General features: G+C 32.5%; 1 protein-coding gene across 3 annotated transcripts in view; it reads left to right on the forward strand.

Moving 5' to 3' along the window:
- The first annotated feature begins 3,252 nt into the window (after positions 1-3,252).
- Positions 3,253-25,384, forward strand: part of LOC134685363 (uncharacterized) — a 76,364-nt gene continuing 54,232 nt past the window's right edge. Inside the window, exons 1-2 of one of the 3 annotated variants that reach the window (XM_063545061.1) lie at positions 3,264-3,418; positions 16,860-17,999. In XM_063545061.1, the coding sequence (XP_063401131.1) occupies positions 16,925-17,980 (1,056 nt within the window). In that variant the 5' untranslated portion in view covers positions 3,264-3,418; positions 16,860-16,924 and the 3' untranslated portion in view covers positions 17,981-17,999. Of the gene's footprint in view, positions 3,419-6,652; positions 6,711-16,859; positions 18,000-25,384 lie in introns of those variants that run through there. The other 2 variants (XM_063545062.1, XM_063545064.1) reach the window with 2 other exon arrangements.

Genomic DNA, 25,384 nt, shown 5'->3' on the forward strand with positions numbered 1-25,384 from the left:
CCACCTTGCCAAATAATCCAACTGCTTTATTTCATGTGGATACTTTAAATGTATATTTTTTCTCAGACATTATGTGAACTACTGAATCTAATCAAATAAACGGAGAATGAATCAATATGTGACACAGATAATGCCCCAGCTTGCATATGACGCTATAAAGAGTCATTACCCAAGAACAATAAAAGTGAAGCCACCCAAATTCGCACTTGATCTGTGTTTTATGCTTGGTATTACTAGTAAGCAATATCCAAATTTTCATAGAATTTGATTGAGGCCAAATAAAATTAGAGAACGGAAACTAATTGTTGGGACGTACGTATACGTTCGGACAGACAAGGGTAACACTTAATGTCCCCTCCAGCGGCAACGGGTGATATAAAAAAATCAGACGTTTTATACTGAAATTGTACATTCCCGACCAATGCCCGACTTTCCCTACGACCCCTATACGATCAAGTCGATCTGGTCTGAACGAGATCAGACTGAGATCGAGAAAGTTTATTTGTTCTAGTTAAACGGGTAAAGGTCGTGTAGAGACAGGGCGCAATCTAATTAAAATATTGCTCTCTATGTAGTATAACGTAATCAGAGATCAATTTTTCAATTAGATTGTTTCTGAGAGATTGAATTGGTCGGAATCATCGAATATATATCCAATTAGTATTTGTGTTGGAGTCGTTATGGAATCTTCAGAAGTCGTGAATGGTCGAGTTAAGTTCGTGCACAGTCAAATAGCATTCGGGTAGAAGTCGTCAAAATGCCCGATCAAGATTTTGGTTTCGCTTGGTCGTGGAAATTTGGACAATCGGGATAATCTAGTTGATCTGATCGGCATTGTGAACCTAGCTTAAACTATTGCTGCCTTGGATTTATGAGTTTTGAACAGCGGTATACTACTGTTGCCTTTATTTATCTTCTTATCCTTATCATTCAAATTTTTGGCTTTGAGAGTTTTACTAGTAAGTTAAATCCAGAATAAGATATTGAAAAAATAGATTTACAGCGATCTCCCCATTCAACTGATAGTTCAAAAAGGGGGTATAGTAATGCTTTTTCAACACCGACTTTGGCTTAGTGTAACAATTACCGTGGCAATATTTTTTCCTACTCAGAACGTGACAATATTACAGATTGCACATGATGCCAACTAAATATTCTGATAAAGACGGTTGGATAATGAGACGAAATAAAGATTTCTTCTCTGATTTAGATCCATTTGAAAATAATTTCATTTATTATACCCCCGCTTTAGTTTTTTTTCTCAGGAAATTCTTGAAAAGGACTTTTTTGAAATTTAGTTTCAGGGTTTATTTAAGTCAGTTATACTGTGTAATACGTTTTAAGATTCATCACTAAACAACTTCTTGTTAACCGAACACTTGTAGCAATTTACAAATGATGTATATAGGTCTATATAGCCAAGCTGAAAATGTTCGATACACTTTTGGTTTCAGGGTTTATAGATCTTTATATAAGTCAAAATTAAAAAAAAATCGTCAAATTTTCCTGGAGGGCTACAATACAAGGTTTTCTGAAATTCTGTTTCAGGGTTTATATAGTGAAAAAGTTCAAAATTTAGGTTTTCTGAAATTTTATTTCAGGGCTATATCGTGTTATGGATTTTAAAAGGTTCATCACTAAACAACTTCCTGTCACGTGTTTGCCAAAATATTTAAGCGGTAGTCATGATCATCAGGGAGCAGCTAGTAGATCGAAGTTTTACTTGTTATTTGAGTGTCTCAGTGGCGTATCCAGGAATTTTCATAAGTGTGGGCCCACTGACTGACATAAGAGGTGGCCCGCTTCAGTGATATCCTATATAAGCAACCTATTTTTTTCCCCAAAAAAGCCCCTAAAGCCGCCTCTGAGTCTGTCTTTTATTATTGTTTATTGTAAAAGACAAATTAAGCACAAGTTGACAGGAAAAAAAAACATTTATAGGCATATTACCAAATATTGCCATTTGGTATGTAGATCTATGCATAGAGAAAATAAAATGGATTCTTTCATTTTTCAATATTGGAGATCTTGGAGTGAATCAGACGAGGAAACTAATTATTATACCTTAGGATGTTCGCCATTCTGTTTCAAAATAACAAGCTTTTTAAATGACAGTTATAAATTGAAAGTATTAAAATAAAACAAATAAAAATGAAGGGTCTGTGTGCTTGTTTTCGAGATATATAATAGGCCATTGAAAATTTGGGGGGAAATTATTTTTTTTTATAAAATTTACATTGGCGACCTTATTCAATATTAAAACAATATTAGAAATAAAAAAGATTTTCAAATATGTTTTTTTCAATCTGTATGTAAAAAAGAATGTAAGAAAAGAATTATAAAATAGCACTACATGTATAAAACAAGAGGATTCCGAATATCTGGCAAACATTCAAAAACAAGAGAAGCAAACATCCTTGATCAGATTAGGACTAAGGAGGAAGGGCACCGAACATCCTTGATCAGATAAGGACTAAGGAGGAAGGGCACCGGACCCCTTTTTTTTTTGGAAAATTTGGTTGCTTATACATTATATAGGGAATCACTGAAGCGGGTCACCTCACCGGCAGTCAGTGGGTCCCCTCTAACGGAAATTTCTGAATCATTATTAAATTAAAATTATATCGCAGGGGCGGATCCAGCCATTTAAAAAAAAGGGCTCATTCAAATGCATTGATCGTAAAAAAAAAAGGGGGGTCCAGCCCCCAGAACCCTCCTCCTGGATCCGCCACTGTATCGTTCTATATTTGCTAACATCACTCGATCATAGCCTCGTTCGGCCTTGTGATGACTAAGTTCCTCTTGTTACATGTTTGAGTGTTTCTCAATAATTTAGTACTTTAATGACATGTTATGTTGTGTAATCTAAACCAAGTTGTAAATACTGTAAATACTTAGGATTTGTAACTGAAACTTTTGTCATCAGATCACATTGCCCAAAATGAGTAATTTAAATGATAAGAATTCCTGTTAGTGAAGAAAAGTACAGCTTAATCGAAAATTCCATGCATATATTATTTCATTCATTTGACGTTCCGAATTTTATATCACGTGACACAGTATAATATAAAAAAAATCCTTCAGCGACAAATGGAAAATCATAAATAAGCTAAAATCAATGTATGACCATGAATGAGATCACGTTAATGGACCATAATGTTTGTTGTTGATATATTAATTATGAAGAAAATGCAAATAAAGTACGATTCAAGCACATGTTGTACCTCCTTATACATTTTATAATCCTAGTAAAATTGAATTTATGATGTGGTTTGTCCAGACAGGTAAACATGTATTCTCGTTGTTACACACATCACTACACTACTGCACATCGGCTTCACCTACAGTAGGTTTGACATGTTAATTTTACACAAATAACACCAAAGGTCATATTGCCATTGGATTTTACCTTATAAATGTAAGTTTCATATTGCTATTGACATAATAGTTTACTATGTAGATATATTTTTGATTAAACGGAGAATAATATATATATATATGATACTGTAAACCATCATCAGTCAGTACAATCTACAATTAACTTCCTTTCTTCACTTCTTTTTATATGTAATCACAAAAGTTTCTAATGATGTTTATAAGACATTTTAATTTTTTTTTAATGTTTGTTATGGGTTAAGAGGTTGGGCGAATGATGGTTACCATATACTTCAAGGTCAAACTTGACTTTTTCCTTTGTGTCCCTATTGGTAATATAGCTCCTCAAGTTTCTATTGTAATAATAAACCATTGTTTTTTCTTCTTAAAATAAAACGAAGGGGGCAGGCCAATCAATCAAGGAGATAAATGTCCAACGAAAATAAACTAAAAAACAAAAACAACATCACTAGAAAAGATTGACCAGGTCAACATTCTGTCTTCAACACAAGAACTGTTAGCTACGATTAAATGTGTATGTGTTGATATCAGAAGTAATTATACATACATGTACATAATTGTACTTCATAAAACTTGAAATACCAGGAAATTAAATGTAAATTTTCTCGTTAAACTTCTTTTTTTTAGGAAATACAGAAGAATATACCACATCCGTCCGTCATTATAACACTGTTTTGAATGTATTTATAAACATGAAGAATAACTAGACTATCCTAAATATCCTAAATATAGTCTGGTTTTCGTTAATAAAACATATATGGCAATTATTTTTTTTTGGAAATTTTAAGTTTAACTAGCGTATAAAATGCAACAACTATTGCCATTTAAACACCCTTTCTTATATTTCTTCAAATACAATATTATAATTTTAATATTGTTTTTTTTTGTTCTCCCTATACCAAAAAATCAACATTCTCATTTCTCGTATGTATATAATCCGTATAAACTGATATGTAGTAAATCGATAGTAACACACTAAAGGATACACAAGCTTGTCTAGATATTAAATGGATATATCAATATGACGGCGTGCACAAAGTTGACGGCAACCGTAAAATGCGCTTTTCAAATAGAGTTTTTGACCTAAAACTTTTACAAATTCAACATATGTTCCCGCATTTTCGTATGATAGAATTGTTCAGATTCGGACTCGGACATCACATGAAATTTACTGCAAAAAAAAATCAAAAACGACCATGGTAGATAAGTTTGGAATGATCTTCGTTATGTGTAAGGAGTAGTTATTTGGAAGGAATATTATAATCGAAATGGAAGAATCGGTAGGAATAAGTATATAATTGCAATCTTTTTATTTTCAAAATAGATTGGTATTCCAAATGTGTATAACCAGAGGTTTAATATAATCTGCAACATATGAATGATTCGATAGTCCAGACTGAACGCCTGATTTGTTTTAAATGTCCAGCTAGTATGTTACAATCTAAATAAATGGCGTTTTAACGCTATTTTCTGTAAAGGGCACATGTCTTAATCGCTAATGTTTTCCATTACACTGCTCTTAGCATATATTTATTTACATTTTCAGAATGTGCATTTGCTGTACTTTTTTGTTCGAAAAAAAAAAGAAATAGGTTGAACGTCAGTGAACGTGAATGTTTAAAGTTATGTGATAAACTAAGTGTCCAGTGTTTTTGTTACGCTTACGTTTTCTGGGGTAAAATGCCGACGTCGTAAATGTTTTTTGTCATTTGGAGACGTTACGTTTGTGGACTCAGCTTTGTGCACGCCGTCTATGTATTCAGACATTCGAAATGAGTTATCAAAAAAATCTCTGCCGACTCTCAAATGACTGTCCATTATTTAACTATATGGTAGTTTTCTACTTACTAAGGAACACAACATAAATATGTCTTTAAACATGGTTTGCGTTTTAAAAGAGATGGGACAGCTTCCTTACCTTATAAATGGTAAAAATTACCACACACATTTACATCGTCATCTTAGTCAAGACCTGTTTTCTTTTCAGATCATGTAATGTAAAATCATATCAAATGTATACACGCTCTTATATATGTATGTTTTAACAAGTTCAATGTGAAGAGAGGACTTCATAAGCCTTTGACCTATATACAATGTAGCTTACTAGTATTTGACTTATCTGATTTTATGTGGTATAATTCTGAATTGTTTCATGGTCAACTTACAGTTATATTACTAACTCATATTATATTCCGTATACTTGAGCTGTTTTTTCTTTTGTTTTATCGATATTGTAAAAGATTATCATGCTAAACTAACCATTGTACTGAATGTCCCCATAAATGTTCCTCTGTTAAAAATGAGATAGAAACTGACCTATTAGTATATATCCAGGGGCAGATCCAGCCATTTTAAAAAGGGGGTCCCAACCCAGGACAAAAAGGGGGGGATGTTCCAACTATATGTCCCCATTCAAATGCATTGATCGGCCAAAAAAAAAGGGGTTCCAACCCCCGGACAACCCCCGCCTCCTTTGGATCCGCCAATGATATATCAATTTTGTTTTATGTTCCTTATTTCAGTTTGCAAATAAATCAGACAGTTACTTTATTGTTTGAAATTGTTTAAAACATGTCATAACGATGCCTGTTATAGCTGACTTTGTGCCGGGTACATGGGTATTTATTGTTGAAAGTTGTACGCGGTGACCTATAGCTGTTTATTTTGTCATTTGGTCTCTTTTGGAGTCTCATTATCAAAAAACGCATTATTTTCCTACATGTATGTATCTTACATGTTTTTTGTTATTCAGCAAATATGTTCAAACTAAACCGAATTTGTATACGTAAATAAAAAGATTAAATCGAGAACACGTGATTCATTTTTGGGGGGCGCGCATTGTCATGTCACTTGATGCCACACATATCGGCCAATTATCTGTTTGAAAAAAAAAAAATATATCTTTAGATTTTTTTTCTTCAACCAAGTAAACATACTATCTTATCTTCATCTTATTATTCTAAATATTATCGTGTATTATAGAAATTCAATCGTTTTGAAATTGTCACCGCATGGAGGTCAGTATAGCAGTCTCACCTTTAAATAGCATAAAACTTTCAAATAATTTTCAGACATGATTGTTTCGTTATGTAAATCCTGTAGTGTAAACAAATAACACCAGTTCAAACTAAGCATACAATTGCAAGCTATGAAAATCTTAAAAGTATCGTGTTGGTGGTCATAGTCGATCCCAAGTTCGCCACCAACCTAAATTCAACCAAGTGTTGTCCTCCTACTAAAACAAAATTTCTCAAGTTGTCCGTCATTGATTTTTACTTAGATACCACTTTGACGTTTCCGTCAGATCATGCAAGGTAAAAATATTTTTTGACGTGATTTCATGATTTTGTTTTAAATATGAGTGTTTTTATTTCCCAATATAAAACCGATATGTTAAAATTCGTTGCCTCGGAAACCTGTAATGTCCAATAGCTTAAAATCATGGGTTGCTGTTAACTTTTTGGAATATCATCTTTCTTCGAAAGTTTCAAAGGCCCCGGGATAGGCGGGAAGGCGGGATACAGCCTTATACTATATATAGGCAAAGGAGTTCATGAGTTAGTCCTTGGTACACTTAATCCTATTTTTTTTCACTGTGATACTGTTATGTTAACTTGATATAAACATATTATGATAATATGTTGACATACGTATTGCGTCATTACTGATAAATCTGACGTCAAAATGAAGGGGAGCATTTCGTATTTTAGAAAAATTTCAATCGGCAAGGGCTGTCGTCACTAGGCACGTACAAGATCTTACAAAGGTGGAAAGATTGCCAAATTTCTAGACTGAAAATGGATGAAAATGAAATCTATTCATTTTTTAGCTCACCTGGCCCGAAGGGCCAAGTGAGCTTTTCTCATCACTTGGCGTCCGGCGTCCGTCGTCGTCCGTCGTCCTGCGTCCGTCGTCGTTAACTTTTACAAAAATCTTCTCCTCTGAAACTGCTGGGCCAAATTGATCCAAACTTGGCCATAATCATCATTGGGGTATCTAGTTTAAAAATTGTGTCCGGTGACCCCGCCAACCAACCAAGATGGCCGCCACGGCTAAAAATAGAACATAGGGGTAAAATGCAGTTTTTGGCTTATAACTCAAAAAAACAAAGCATTTAGAGCAAATCTGACGTGGGGTAAACATGTTCATCAGGTCAAGATCTAACTGCCCTGAAATTTTCAGATGAATCGGACAACCTGTTGTTGGGTTGCTGCCCCTGAATTGGTAATTTTAGGGAAATTTTGCTGTTTTTTGTTTTTTTATCTTGAATATTATTATAGATAGAGATAAACTGTAAACAGCAATAATGTTCAGCAAAGTAAAATCTACAAAAAAGTCAACATAACCAAAATGGTCAGTTGACCCCTTTAGGAGTTATTGCCCTTTATAGTCAATTTTTAACCATTTTTTGTAAATCTTAGTAATCTTTTACAAAAATCTTCTCCTCTGAAACTACTGGGCCAAATACTTCCAAACTTTAACTGAATGTTCCTTAGGGTATCTAGTTTATAAATTGTATCCGAAGTTTTGATCTATCAACAAACATGGTCGCCATTGCTAAAAATAGAACATAGGGGTCAAATGCAGTTTTTGGCTTATAACTCAAAAACCAAAGCATTTAGAGCAAATCTGACAGAGGATATATTGTTTATCAGGTCAAGATCTATCTGCCCTGAAATTTTCAGATAAGTCAGACAACACGTTGTTGGGTTGCTGCCCCTGAATTAGTAATTTTAAGGAAATTTTGCTGTTTTTGGTTATTATCTTGAATATTATTATAGATAGAGATAAACTGTAAACAGCAATAATGTTCAGCTAAGTAAGATTTACAAATAAGTCAACATGACTGAAATGGTCAGTTGACCCCTTTAGGAGTTATTGCCCTTTATAGTAATTTTTTAACCATTTTTCGTAAATCTTAGTAATCTTTTACAAAAATCTTCTCCTATGAAACTACTGGGCCAAATACTTCCAAACTTTAACTGAATGTTCCATAGGGTATCTAGTTTATAAAATGTATCCGAAGTTTTGATCTATCAACAAACATGGTAGCCATTGCTAAAAATAGAACATAGGGGTCAAATGCAGTTTTTGGCTTATAACTCAAAAACCAAAGCATTTATAGCAAATCTGACAAGGGGTTATATTGTTTATCAGGTCAAGATCTATCTGCCCTGACATTTGCAGATGAATCAGACATTCTGTTGTTGGGTTGCTGCCCCTGAATTGATAATTTTAAGGAAATTTTGCTGTTCTTAGTTATTATCTTGAATATTATTATAGATAGAGATAAACTGTAAACTGCAATAATGTTCAGCAAAGTCAGATCTACAAATAAGTCAATTTGACCAAAATTGTCAATTGACCCCTTAAGGAGTTATTGCCCTACAAAAACTTTTTTCACAATTTGTTCATCATTTTGACTTACTTTAAAAAATCTTCTCCTTTGAAAAAATTCATCTCCTTTGAAACTGCTGTATCAATTTCAGCCAAACTTAGGCTTAATGAGTTTCAGAGTATCTAGTATAAATTTTATATTTTATTTCCTTGTATGTAAAGAAACATAGCTCCTATGACTAAAATAGAACATAGGAGAAAATGATTTTGTTATTGCTTTTGAAGAAAATAGGACGATCCAAAGAACATTTAAATAAATTGAAAAGCCAAAATAATCATTGATGAGAGATTTAACCAAAAGAATTCAGGTGAGCGATTCAGGCTCTTGAGAGCCTCTTGTTTCAGGCTAATATATTTATAAGTATGAAACTTATAAGTATGAAACAGATATTCAATTTTCGTTTTATAATTTTAAATATCCTACATTTTATGTAGTAATGCATCCATTACTCATCATAAAATTGAGAAAGGAAATGGTGAATATGTCAAAGCGACAACCACCCGACCATAGAGCAAACAACAGCCGAAGGCAACCAATTGGTCTTTAATGTAGCGAGAATTCCCGCACCCGTAGGTGTCCTTCAGCTGGCCCCTAAAATATGCATAATAGTATGTAGTGATAATGGACGTCATACCAAACTCCGAATTATACAAGAAACTAAAATTTAAAATCATACAAGACTAACAAAGGCCAGAGGCTCCTGACTTGGAACAGGCGCAAAATTGCGGCGGGGTTAAACATGTTTATGAGATCTCAACCCTCCCCTATACCTCTAGCCAATGTAGAAAAGTAAAAGAATAACAATACGCACATTAAAATTCAGTTCAAGAGAAGTCCGAGTCCGATGTCAAAAGATGTAACAAAAGAAAATAAATAAAATGACAATAATACATGATAAATAACATCAGACTACTAGCAGTTAACTGACATGCCAGCTCCAGACCTCAATTAAACTGATTGAAAGATTATGTCTTCATCATATGAATATCAGGTACAATCCCTCCCGTTAGGGGTTTAGTATCACACTATCATAAAATATATGAGAAGAACATAACCCGTGTCATGCCAACAACTGTTTTTTAGAAATAAATGTGTTTAGTTCCGATGCAAAGACCCTATCAGTGAATCAATGTTAAAGCCAAAATATGCAATCTTTAATGACCTGACAACAGTATCGTAACTATATCCCCTTTTAATAAGTCTATTAAAAGGTTTTGTTAGTTTCTGAGGAGAATACTGACATTTTTGTGCTTTATAAAGAATGTTTCCATAAAATTTTGGATGTAAAATACCTGAACGTATAAGATGTCTGCATGTTGAGTTATATTTACGAATTATTTCCTTATACCGGTGATAAAATTTAGTAAATGCTTTGACCAGTTTGTGATATCGAAAACCCTGGTGTAATAATTTTTCAGTAATACATAAATTTCTCTCGCTAAAATCTAATACGTTGTTACATACACGAGCGAATCGTACAAGTTGAGATATATAAACACCATAAGATGGTGACAAGGGAACGTCACCATCTAAAAATGGATAATTAACAATAGGAAATGAAAAATCATCTCTTTTATCATAAATTTTTGTATTAAGCTTCCCGTTTATGATAAAGATATCAAGATCGAGGAAAGGGCAGTGGTCATTGTTATCATTAGCTTTATTCAAAGTAAGTTCTACAGGATAAATTTCTTTAGTATACATACTGAAGTCGTCATTATTGAGAGCCAATATATCATCCAAATATCTAAAAGTATTGTTAAATTTTTGTATCAAATGTTGTTTCGATGGGTCTTTGCTAATTTTAGTCATAAATTATAACACATAACAATACAAAAACAGGTCCGCAATAAGTGGTGCACAGTTAGTCCCCATTGGAATTCCAATAACTTGACGATATACGGAATCTCCAAAGCGAACAAAAATGTTATCAAGTAAAAATTCAAGCGCATAAATAGTATCAAAGCATGTCCAATTGACATAGTTCTTTTGTTTATTGCTACTAAAAAATGATCTAAAAGAGTTTGAACATATGTACTCGCATTCCGACTTTTTAAATGCCCAGTTAATTAGGGATGTGATTTTTTTCTTAATAGGAATATGAGGCAAACATATTTACTTTTACAATTGAAGTTAAACATAACCTTGACAGGACCGTTTATTGGGCTTTCTTGCTATAGTACTATTATACTCCTTTTCGAATTAAAGATTAGGATTACATATTTCAGCCATTTTATACAATGATTTTGTAACCCCCACTCTTCTCAGATTTTTTTTGGGTATATACCTTCATAGTGTTATATAAAGGTATATAGGATATTTTTTTCTGAGACGAGTACCTGTGCTTTCAGACTCGTAACTTGGGCTTATAATTTGGTACACTAGATGCACATTTAGTTAAATAAGAATGTTGTGGCGATCAAATAAATAAATCTTAACATTTTAAACATAATGTCTCAATATAATAAAGTTCCAAAAGACATGAAATAAGGGAGACAACGTGTGTCTTCTTTATATATATATATATATATATATATGTCAAATGCGTTTTGTTTAAATATACTTTTTCACTTTTTTGGTCTTTTGGAAAATGTTGTTTGTGCTGTTTTAGACCCTTCTACAACGAAATTTGTTTTACACGCACACGTATAAAAAATTGTGGTTTTTATCCAACGCAATCATAGTTTTGAACGTAGTATTCAATTTAGACTCGTATATATATGTAATACTAGAACACACCCGTGATATCGCGGGTCAGTGACTGAATTAAAGTATATTACTATGGTCAAGCCTTATTTAATATTAATATTGTCATCTGATGAATTCATGCCGATTATAAGATACACAGTTTTCTCTGCTTTCAAATCTAAATCTTTCTGTTTGAACCCGTCGAACTGGAACTTATCAATTATTGGTAATATTAATTATTTGGAAAACAAAAGGTCATGGAATGGAGTATTTTTTTTTATCAACAGCATAGTTATAAATAAAGTTGAATTCTTTGATTCACTGTTTGACGTCATGCCCGCAAACAAATTGAAACTGTACCTATACGCCTTAGTTTTTAGTATTAGTATTGTTATCTTAGAAAGTGTTACTGATTAAAATACTACAATAGGTAACAATTTGACAATTGAGTAGTGTCAACCCTGTGATTATGACCTGTGTATACAGCATATTAATTTTGAATACACCGTTTGGTGGTGCGCCTGTCAGATGTGGAACGTACAAATAACGTAATCTGTAAGGTAGCAATAAACAGTTAAGAAAAAATACTAAAATTTGCCCTTATGAATTTTACCATCCCCTTTTCATTGCTTTCTTGCAATATCAAGCTTACTGTTTGTGTCATATATGGGCATATGTATGTAATCAGAATCTTCCATAGATTTTATATCCAGTATATAAAAGGGTAAAATATAATTTCTTGTCGGTGTATCCATGGCAGCAATCTGCATTTATTTGTTATAAAATATTGCAAAAAGGGGGGGGAAAGATGTCACATATTTCCCCAAAAATTGGCTAAAAGTAGAATTTCAATCGCTTGAAGTAATACCTTTTCTGAAATTGTGTACATATATCATTCAGCAAATCCAATGAAAATCATATGTCTTTCGTCTCATTTTTTTGTAAAATTGCGTCAAACACTTCGTGTAGAAAAAGAGTGTTTGTAAACAGTGCATTAACTTCTGGACCGATGGCCGGTCTAGCTATGAAAATTCGGATTGTCAAACAGAAAACAGCCCATAAAACATGTAAAAAATAATCTTGATGCACTTATAAACCATCTTTGAAGGCTAAATTAGCACTCATCTGTCTAAAAATGAATTTTATTACACAATAACTTTCCTATTTAAAAAATCCACAGGGGCCATAATGCTAAACTAAACTCCTAACTGTGTATTGCTACCTAACGTGTGAATATACTATTGGTATCGGTATCGGACTCGACCCGGAACTTCTTAATTATTGGCAATATTAATTACGTGGAAAACAAAAGAGCCTGGAGTGGTGTAATTTTTAATCTACACCTTTGTACTATATTAGTAATATATAATGTTGAATTCTTTGATTCGTCGTTTTTACGTGATGATTGACGGCTGACAAATTGGACCTCGTCATTTTAGTATTATAGATATGTACAACTCGTCTAAACATCAACCGAACAATGTAAGTTCTGTAAATTTGCTTTCGCAAATTTTTTGGTTTTTCCCTCGCCAGGAAAAGAACCCATGCTACTGTGATATCGTGACACCAAATCGCCTGTACTGCAGCCGTCCCGCTAGACCACACGACCACCTGGGTTCTACAATATAGAGCTTTCACTGGCCGTGTGTTACCTTTCCTCGTCAGTTTTAATCTAGCGGCGTACTACAGTACATGATATATAAGGCATGAAGATGTTATTGTTACAGATCAGCTAAATTATCTATAGTAAAGGATCCTACAAATTAATGTAAGATACAGTCACAGAAAATAATTATATTTATAAGTACGTCTGAGTCAGTGACAACTCTACAACAGATGTATACTACAGTATATGATATATAAGGCATGAAGATGTTATTGTTACAGATCCTACAAATTTTACCTTTGAGTACCTTTTAAGTACGTCCGAGTCAGTCGGACAACTCTACAACAGATGTATACATCTGTGTATACATCTGTTGTTGTAGAGTTGTCACTGACTCAGACGTACATATAAATATAATTATTTTCTGTGACTGTATCTAAGTTACATTATTTGCTGCAAGAAATCGGCAAATATATTACATCGAACTTTTGAATGATGTATAGAAGACCTTGAAGGATTTCAATTATTGATATGCAACATAACACAATTACTCAATGAAATCAACTTTATGTACATTGGTCATTAAAAACATGTTGCATTTTGAAATTTTAAAATAGGCTATTAATATTACTAGTTAAACACATCAAATTTTCAAACAAATCAAAACGACATTATTTCTGATACAAAATACGATCTTAAATATGTCACAGTTTAAACATTTTTGATAGATGGACCGTGGTCAAATATTTTGTTTCTCCTGTTATTATTTTGATAGTCTACGGTATGAATATTGTGAATAAGTATGGATATAGCTCGAAGCTTATTTTGTCATGAACAATAAAGTGGTTTTCACGAAAATAACTTTTATATTATGAATTGGTAGATTAATCACTTGTCTATTTAATAACCTCTTAAAATTGATTTTCAAAGGTTTGTAAAACAGCAAGTAAGTCTAAAGTTAACAATGTTCAGTATGAATTTTCTCAATTTCTAATAAACGCAACACCAAGAAATTCTTCTAAACATTGTTTTGCTTTAATAATTTTGTTTTTGGGGAAGACGGCTTCACGCCGTCAATCCCGAATGGGGTTGACCAGAGTGACATTCCCTCACATCATTCATTTTGTTTTTATAGTGTGGAAAACCCCCCAACAAATCTTACTGAGAATAATGAGATGGGGAAACACAAATGAATAAATTGACTTTAAACACTTTTTTACACATTTCCCTTCTGTTTCTCTCGAAATTATCGTACATTGAGCTCTCCTTTATACTATAATTTACGTTTCTTTTGGTGTCAGACCACCAATTACTCCCTCCAATTTAGAACGTATGTAAAAGTAGCCCTACTCTGACACAAAATAGTGCTTTTGATGTACTTGTTTACTTAAACTAACCAACAAATATGCAGAAATGAAACTTTTAGTGAAAGAGACATATATCTAGATCATTTTGAGCCAAAATTTACTTGTCTATGAGTTTGCATTAAAAATTGAGGATTAATGCGCTCCATAGTCTACTAATTTTAGATTTTCAGAAAACCAGGTTTGTTTTTTTGAGTATCTCTGTTTGATGGTCAGTTAATTTGTTAGAAGGCTTTAAAGGTATGGTGAAAATTGGCATGTAGAATGCTGATACATGAACAATTCAGGATATACTTGTTTTCTATGAAGTTAAACTTAAGGTAAAATATTTAGAAAGCTGTGAAAATTGCAAAATTTGGTTGAACAGATAGGGATTTTTAATTGGTGGTCTGACACCTTTTACAATCCGGAAAATCAGTATGACGAGATATTCTAAATATATCCAAATAGTGACGTCATTGTTGGAATGCCACACCGTACGCATAAGCAGGGATATCCTTCACTGGTTATTTAAATCATTATTAAAGATTGTGCACTTATTAAAAAATAGTATTTGTTAAATTTAAACATAATGATGTTTGCTGTAGATGATTCAACATCAACATGCAATACTTTAATTTGTAGGTCAACAACTTTCAAAGAGACAAAGTCCGAGGGACTACATGAGATTGAGGAGAGAAACGATGTTTTCCTTTTTTTTCTGTAAAACTCTGTTTTGAGAATCTTCCTCCAATTCAGGAGCACCTCAATTTTATGAGCTAATTATCCACTAAAATAAACACTTAAAATGTGACATTTAGTATATATGTTAAGTAGTCTTGAAGACTTCCATTAAAACTAATTTTTTTTGTACCAACATAATCATTGTAATAGTAACAAAAAAAGTTACAAATGTTGCATTTTGTAGTTTTAACCTATTTATTCAGGAAATTTTACAAATATTTCAAAATGTAGGATTTGGAAACAAGCTTCACACAGTTTACATCAATCATATTGTAATTTTTATCAGTACCTGTATCCTGTGATGAGAGATGTAACTGGGAACTTTATCAATGGAAATTTAAAACTGAATAGATTTTTCAGTCCTAACTTTCTTTAGAAAAAAAATTAAAACCTTAAGAGTATTGTCACAAAAAATTGAAAATGGCCCTAGCCTGCAGTTCAGTCGTACACTATTAAGATTTCAAAAATAATTGTAGTTGTTGTTAAATGACAGAATTCAACTAGTTGAATTTCAGATAATTAACTATCAACTTTAATTGAATGTTTAGATTTAGAAGATGCAGATCTCTTCCAATGGTCTAAATTGAATCCTAAAACTTAAGAAACGAAATTACATTAAACAACAATCGATTCCAATAGTGTCAACCTTCCACATGTTCTAGCTGTTCTTTTTTTTTCATTCTTTATATGAAGACTATCAAAAGATACCCCCCCCCCCCAAAAAAAAAATAATAAAAATGAAATAGAAACAAGGGCCGTCTTTCCCCTCAGAGCTATTCAGCTCTTTGATTAGTAAAATGTACGTACGTGTTCTATATATCACCAAATCCTGTTCGTTTCGTAAATTGTTCTGTGTATGATTGATTGGTCGATTGTTAGTTGATTAACGTCCAGTGGCAAATATATCATGCGCATTCAGTACAAGAACAAGTGAACAAAAATACAATATGTAGGTCTAGAAAAAGAGGATATCCGGGAGAAGGGTTGAATAAATTTGGATAGGCCCAGAAATGTTGTCTTGCAATAGTACACCTCAATGAGTTGTTGAGTGCAGAGAGCGTGTCACTCTCTTTACACGAGGCATCGGATTTAACGTCTCCATTCTGACCGGACGTTTTTCTTGTATGAAGTGTGTGCTAAATTGTGAAAATTTGAAGATGTTGTAGCCTTAAGCTTTGAATTAGTAAAAAAACCAAACATCTCATTTTGTTTAAAACATATATTAATACACTATTTGAAGTTTCAGACACACAGAGTCTATACTCTAACAAATATACCTTTGAACTAGTTGAACGTTCTGAACTTCTCCCTTCAAGCAATGAAAATAGTTATTCTTTTGAGGTTTTTGATTCCGAAAACGTATATGCTTTTTTTATTTACAAGTATAATATTGCTTTTATGAATAGATTGACCAACAATTAATCTATCTGTATGAATAATTAATTCATTGATATGCAGATAATCAATTAGCTGGTAGTTAAATACTATATATCATATTATTTATTTTTATAGATTGTTTCCATAGATACTAAATAAAACTATACAGCGATCGATAATAGAGTTGTAATATACTGTATATTATATAGTAACATGCTGGATATTTTATATAGTAACATGCTGGATATTCTATATAAAACATTGATGATACATATATATATCTAATTGCATCCTCTTTAAATTTTAGTTTACCAAATATGTTACAGACAATAACCAAACGACAACCCTAGTATTTACTTAACTGACTAAAACATGGAGTTGAAGAGGAAATATGCCATTGGTGCTGTGTCATTAGTTATAATTATTGCATGGATTTTAATTCCAAACAATGTTCTTCAGACAGTTACTGATAAAACAACCGTTGTTTTGAACGTTTTTGGAAACGGTAAGCTTAAGACTGCTACTACTAAGAGTACGCCGAAATTACCACTAAATATATCCCCTACTGACCCTTTGGAAGTAATTCGTAGAGACTGTGGTCAGTTGTGTGATACGTCAAGAAAAGGATCACCAGGACCATATTTTGATCATGTCAATGCAGATATTAACTGTCAAGCGATATTCAGAAACGAGTATGTTGACCGTGGTCATGAACAACCACATGCACCAAAGTCGATTCCTAAACATCTAATGATTGAGTATACTATGAACAATCGTATTCCAGTGAAGTATTGGTATTTTGATAGTCAGTATTTAGGTAAAACAGCAAGATCACCTGTTTGGACAGAGAAAGGTATTGAAGACTGGATAATCAGTGCAAAGCAAGGTAAATTACGCGGGAATTATGGTATTGGAGAAACAAATGCTCTTAGGGATGCATTAAAACATGCACCAGGTATTGTTGATGGCAGAGTTATGGTGATAGGTTCCGAAAATCCATGGGTTGAGGCATGCGTATTAGAAGCAGGTGCGCGTGAAGTCTTCACATTAGAGTATGGCAGTATCAAATCAGAACATCCAAAAGTGAAAACTATTGTTCCGTTAGATTTTCGTATGCGTTATCTTAACAATACTTTGGGTACTTTTGATGCCATTGTTACTTTCAGTTCTATAGAACACTCGGGATTAGGGAGATATGGGGACGCTTTGAATCCCTGGGGTGATATCATTGCCATAGCACGATCCTGGTGTGTAACAAAACCTGGAGGCTCATTAACTATAGGTGTGCAATATAATTATGATCATGAATACCTTAGATTTAACGCTGACCGATGGTATGGCAAAATAAGATATCCATATTTAACTACAAATTGGAAACAACACTATAGAGGCAAAGGTTCGCAGCGTGTTCATGTTTTTACGAAATAAAAAAAATGTATTTAAGTTATTCATTTTATTTATTTATAATGTGTATATAGGTAATAATAGAGCCAGTAAATTTTGATAAGATCCATGTAAACTAATAAGCTTTCTCTAATAAGGTTATCAATGTTACACTGTCGTAACTTAAGATCTTTGAATATACTTGTTATCGACACTGTCATTGATTGTGCATGTTTTGTATACACTGAAACTTATTTTAATATGTACTGTTATAAAAGTTCTCACCACTTTATGTTTATCCATCAACGAGGGGGGCAAGGGGGGTCCCAATAACAGCAAAACAGTAAATTGATTTGGCCTATAACAGATAACAAGGAATTAAAATGGACAAAAACAGATAACAGTAAATGAAAAATTAAAATGAGTCGGGTCCTTGACAAATCCAGTATTTCTTATTACGGGTATAATGAATTCCATTTTCTATGAACATAGTTTTTAAAATTATGTATCTAGATATGTATTTGGCATATTCTTCTCCGTTCGTCGTCAACATGTCGGACATTAACCCAAACACTCTTTAACCAATTTACATAAAACTTTAGGAAATTGATATATCTATTGACGTGAGCTCTCTATCGTTCTTAAATAAATTTTTTAGATTTTAAGTTTCTGAGTAATGGGGTTTTATCCAATAAAAATTGTGATTTTTTTCTTCAGTTTTCTGATAATATCTCAAAAAATCCTTCCTTTCACGAATTTGCAACGCATTTTGATGAATTGTTTATATCCGGCATTGGCATGAGCTCAGTTTTCGGACACACAATCGTTTACAGCAATTCTCATGAAACTTTGCTGAATTATATCTATTGTTGTAAGCGCCCTTTCGATTTTTATTAATTTTCGATTTTATGTTATTATAAAGTTCAGGGGTTTATTCATTAAAAAAGATGGTATTTTCCAGTTTTTGGACAATAACTCAAAAATGTTTTCAGCAGTTCCCATGATACTTTGATGTATTATTTATATACATGATATATATTGACTGAAGCTCCCTTTCAGTTTTTATAAATATCTGATATGACATTGGGAAGTTATCGAATATTTCAAAAAGGCGACGGGCATATCATGCGCGCATGGCGTAACTGTTTATTTGTTATATAATACTTTTTTCAGCATTTATTTTTGTTCAGTTATAGAAACTCACACATGCTGGTAATTTAAATAGTGTGTAATAAAATGGAAATGAGGAATATGTCAAAGAGACAAAAAATGATATCTAGTAAAAATTCAAGGGCAGCTATGGTATCAAAGTAGGTCCAATTGACATAGTTTTTGTGTCTGTTGCTACTGAAAAATTACCTAAAAGAGTTTGAATATATATATTCGCATTCTGACTTTTTTAAATGCCCATGTAATGAGGTGTGAATTTTTCTGAATAAGACTATGAGGCAAAGTTGTATATAGGGTAGAAAAATCAAAAGCACCAATTATAAGCATGCAATTTATCAAGTACCTCGAACCATTTTTGACACTCCAAAAGTACTTTATTCACTATTTTCAAAGGCCTTATTTGAAAATAAATAAATATCAGGTTTATGATTGTACCAAGTCTACAAGTAAGTAGAATACATAGTTTAGTAGGGGAACAATGGCTTGAAGACGAAATAAATCTTTGTTTGTAATGAGTTATGTGCAGCTTCGGATCCCAGTACATGGTGGGAACTTTCATTGTACAATGTATTTGGTTTTGCTTTGAAAAGAGCTGAGTCTATGTACCATATGATATAAAAGATTTACTGGTTGTAAGGACCTAGTCCTCAATTGAGATCCTTGTCAGATATTCCTAGCCATATGTTTTCCTTTTTGTCATATTTAAAATTGTTCTAATTTAATATGTTCGTACGGGAAACAAGGAACATTATCCTCATACAAAAAAATAAGATACTTCTAAATAAATGTTCCAACAAAAATGGAATATATTACGAAAGACAATCATAAGATAATCATGGAATTGTCCTGGACCTCACTTCTGTAATGGGTATATGTTAATAGAATCCTTCTCCGAATACAGGACCAACATATAAGTAGTGGTAGACCCCAATGTCTAATGAATGATCTTCAATTTCTACCGAAAATTTGGCTGTCAAAAAGATGCTAACATTCCAATTTTCAATAACAGTTAACAGCAAATACATTATCACAATAACAGATAACTAAAAAACATAAAAGCCCAATAACCGCTAACAAAGAATAAGACAATAACAGCTAACAGCAAATGTATTTTCAGAATAACAGATAACAAAGAATAAAAATACCCCATAACAGCATAACAGCTAGACCCCTTGCCCCCCTCATCAACTTGTTTATGACGTCTTTACACTAAATCTGTTGGATGTGTACTTTTTATACGACTGCAAATTTTGAAAAAAATTTCGTCGTATATTGCTATCACGTTGGCGTCGTCGTCGTCGTCGTCGTCGTCCGAATACTTTTAGTTTTCGCACTCTAACTTTAGTAAAAGTGAATAGAAATCTATGAAATTTTACCACAAGGTTTATGTCCACAAAAAGAAGGTTGGTATTTGGAGTTTTGGTCCCAACATTTTAGGAATAAGGGGCCAAAAAGGGCCCAAATAAGCATTTTCTTGGTTTTCACACTATAACTTTAGTTTAAGTTAATAGAAATCTATGAAATTTTAACACAAGGTTTATGACCACAAAAGAAAGGTTGGGATTGATTTTGGGAGTTTTGGTTTGAAAAGTTTAGGAATTAGGGGCAAAAAAAGGGCCCAAATAAGCATTATTCTTGGTTTTCGCACAATAACTTTAGTTTAAGTTAATAGAAATCAATGAAATTTTAACACAATGTTTATGACCACAAAAGGAAGGTTGGTATTGATTTTGGAAGTTTAGGTCCCAACAGTTTAGGAATTAGGGGCCAAAAAGGGACCAAAATAAGCATTTTTCTTGGTTTTCGCACCATAACGTTAGTATAAGTAAATAGAAATCTATGAAATTTAAACCCAAGGTTTATGACCATAAAAGGAAGGTTGGTATTGATTTTGGGAGCTTTGGTCCCAACAAAATAAGGGGCCCAAAGGGTCCAAAATTAAACTTTGTTTGATTTCATCAAAATTGAATAATTGGGGTTCTTTGATATGCCGAATCTAACTGTGTATGTAGATTCTTAACTTTTGGTCTCGTTTTCAAATTGGTCTACATTAAGGTCCAAAGGGTCCAAAATTAAACTTAGTTTGATTTTGACAAAAAATGAAAAAATGGGGTTCTTTGATATGCCAAATCTAACTGTGTATGTAGATTCTTCATTTTTGGTCCTGTTTTCAAATTGGTCTACATTAAAGTCCAAAGGGTCCAAAATTAAACTTAGTTTGATTTTAACAAAAATTGAAATCTTGGGGTTCTTTGATATGCTGAATCCAAACATGTACTTAGATTTTTGATTATGGGCCCAGTTTTCAAGTTGGTCCAAATCAGGATTCTAAATTATTATATTAAGTATTGTGCAATAGCAAGTCTTTTCAATTGCACAGTATTGCGCAATGGCAAGAAATATCTAATTGCACAATATTGTGAAATAGCAATTTTTTTTAAAATTAGAGTTATCTTTCTTTGTCCAGAATAGTAAGCAAGAAATATCTTATTGCACAATATTGTGCAATAGCAAGATTTTTTTTTAATTGGAGTTATCTTTCTTTGTCCAGAATCAACTTTAATCTTTGTTATATACAATATACAATGTATATTCACTTTTTACCACCAACTGATAAATTAAAGTAATCTTTACCATTCAGTGATAACAAGCAGTTTTTTTACATCTTAATATTTTATGATGTATTTAAATGCGTAGTTATTGTTGCAAACTCCATTAGAAATTTTAATTGAGATTAGTTTTGGAATAAGGGAAAGGGGGATGTGATTAAAAAAATTGGGTTCAATTTTTCTCATTTTAAATTTCATAAATAAAAAGAAAATTTCTTCAAACATTTTTTTGAGAGGATTAATATTCACAGCATATTGAATTGCTCTAAGAGAAAACAAAAAATTTAAGTTCATTAGAACACATTCATTCTGTGTCAGAAACCTATGCTGTGTCAACTATTTAATCACAATCCAAATTTAGAGCTGACTCCAGCTTGAATGTTGTGTCCATACTTGCCCCAACCGTTCAGGGTTCAACCGCTGCGGTCGTATAAAGCTACGCCATGCGGAGCATCTGTTTGATATTGATATTGTTTTTTTTTTATTGAAAGTGACAAAAAAACGACAAAAGTAGTTTATTTGCTGTTAGTTCGAACTCTACACGTGACAGTAAACGCCAACAATTTAACAATCAATTAATTGCATTTTGAGTTATTTATTAAGTTTACAGAAACATATTGTATAGCAATTCGATGTTGTGAGACTGCATAGTGGTGTACCGTTACAAACTGTACATATCAGTTGCAAATAGCTTGGCTTAATGTAATAGTATGAAGAACGCGAAAAAAAATATAATTGTATTTTTGTCTTTTGAATTGTTACTTCGGGGAATTTTATATAAAAAAAGGAGATGTGGTATGATTGCCATTGAGACAACTCTCTACAAGAGACCAAAATTAAACAGAAATTAACAACTATTGGTGGCCTTCAACAATGAGCAGAGCACATACCGCATAGTCAGCCATAAAAGGCCCCGAAATGACAATGTAAAACAACTCAAACGAGAAACTAATATAGCGTGCTATTCGGTATGAGTATTGTTCATTGTTGAAGTACGGTGACCCTCAGTTTTTTAACTTACTAGTTATTTTGCCTATGTGCAGTGTTGTCCCATGAGCAATCATACCACATCTGCTTAATTTGATATTTAAAATAAAAATAATAGACACAATGCACAAATACCAGCCGGTACTCGGAGTTGCGCAACGCTGGTTCAAAGTCAATTACAATAAATAAATGAATCGTGTTCTGCGGCACTAAAAGTATCCATCAGTTCTCATCCAACAGATTTAATGTGAATACGTCATAAATAGTCAGAAAAAGCGAATAATCTTGTACAAGGCCAACTAAATGGAAACAGTATCGACAGGATTTAGGAGCATGCGTACTCATAATTGAACAAGAAAAGTTATATATTCAGTTATGTTTCAAAAACAAAATCAATGTTAGTATCTTAAAGTATATGAATTACATTTTATGATTTTACTGCAGTGTTTAATTCACTGGTATTAAAGAGATAACAGTAACTGCAATTACGATTATCCCAATATGGCGACGGTAGATATAGGTAAAATCTTTACACTCATTTGTCTTAAATGTAGCTAGTCTCGATAACCCAGACGCATATTTATATAGCGTCTGGGGTGATTAACCGGACTGGTCAGATATTTATAGGGGGCGTAACAAATAATTAAATATAGAACATATCTATAAATAGCACTTCCGTTATCCCCATTATATTTGAAAACAATTAATACAAACGGTAAACAGTGTAACGTTACATGTATAAAAATTATGTGATTATTAAAACTGACATTTTGTAGTTGACCCTATTTTGCCCAACTTGCAGATGGGCGAATTTAAAAGAACGATCAAAAACTTTAATTAGCGGTGATCCTTTTTTCCTGAATTTTTTTGACACATGAAAAAAAAATATTTAAGAATTAAGACTGACAGGATTTTTTTCGTGGGAAAAATTTGGTTGATTATATAGGGAAACAATGTAGCACGACTGTAGAGTGCCCTTCTTATAACAAGGTCTGGATCAGCCACTGTTTGTGTATTAGGGGCCTATAATCTAGGACCTCATCTTTATATTTATTGTCATTTTTTTCGTCCTGAACATTACCATTATTTACCACAAAACGATATCCAATTAGCATCCCAAAATCAATCTATTTGTATATTATAACACACCACGTATAATATTCTCTTATCTTCATACTATAAAATGCCATTTTTCTATATTTTTGTATTATAGCATACACTCTCTATTCTATGAAATATTTGCCACTTGACGTTAAGCAACAAACAGTCGGTATATTGATCTATATTGTATCCCCATTAGACTAAGCCTGTATTCTTAATTTTTTCTTAGTTTTGTCTCGTTATTCTTATTTCTTTAAATTCTTGTTATAATTTATGCTTTCCTTTTTATATAATCTTTCAGATATCTCAGTGAATCACTTACCTTACTCGAAAAGCACACATCAATTTACGTTTATGGAAAGAAAAAACAACTCATACAAATACTTAGTTTTCAATGTAGAAAATTCTCCATAACAACTGGCATATCAGGGAGATCATACAATGAGCCAACTCAATTTTTATTTACAAAATTAACTGACAGAATAGTCTGAATGTTTCACAATAATCTATATCGCCTAATCCTTTTGAGAAGAAAACATTTAGGGACCAATTTTCACACAATACCACTTTGCCAGTCTTCGTGTCCATGAAGAAATTCATAAGTTAACCAGTCATTCATGAAACCCAATACTCTTTATCCCATTCTGCATGATAACTTGTAAAAAAAAAAAGACAACTGAAAAGTGTATTCTCCTACTACAAACTATTATGCTGAGTTCACACGTAATACAAATTCGATTCCAATATCCATCATGTACTAATAGGCAGCTTCACAAAATTTCTCCTGTACATGTGAACCTTTATATAAAATAAGGAGATTGGTATGATTGCTGATGAGGCAACAACCTAGCAGAGTTCAAATGACATGGATGTTCGCAAATATAATCACTGCTCGGCCTTCAATATTAAGAAAACTCCATACCATATAATAACTGAGAAGGGCCAGACATGTAAATGAGATACAATTCAAACGAGAAAACTTAACTTTCTTATATGATTTTTAATTTGTTTAATTCTCTGACATATCTGACAACAATGTGATTCTTGATTTTTGTTTTATTTACTTAATAAATGTCTGTGTACCTTTTTCGCTTTATGGTTGCTGTCAGAATAATGTTTATACTGTGATTATAATGATTGCAGCCTGCTTCAGTAATTAAAAACATATATTTGAATCTTTTTTTTTTTTTTATAAAATTGGAGCTGTTTATGATACAATGAAAATTCAAGTATTATAGATTTTTTTTAATTCTTCACATTTTACACATAATATCTCTGTCCAGAAATCTTCATTGGTTTGTCTACAAAAGAAAGTAAATGTTAAAATCATATTAATTTTTGGTCACCAGCATAGCATATATGAAAAACAAAATGTTTGGAAAAAATATCATATATAAATATACATTTGAAAAATGTCTTGGTGCAAGCTGAATCCCTCTACGGCATGCGAGATTATCTCGTTGTGTTGATGACACAACCCATTGGTGACATTGGGTTGTTTCCTGTTCTTTTGTCGGGTTGATGTCTCTTTGACACATTCCCTGTTTGTATTCTCTATCAAAATCATGCATGAATTTTTATC

Source organism: Mytilus trossulus, chromosome 9 (assembly GCF_036588685.1).
Source record: "Mytilus trossulus isolate FHL-02 chromosome 9, PNRI_Mtr1.1.1.hap1, whole genome shotgun sequence".
Taxonomy (NCBI): Eukaryota; Metazoa; Mollusca; class Bivalvia; order Mytilida; family Mytilidae; genus Mytilus; species Mytilus trossulus.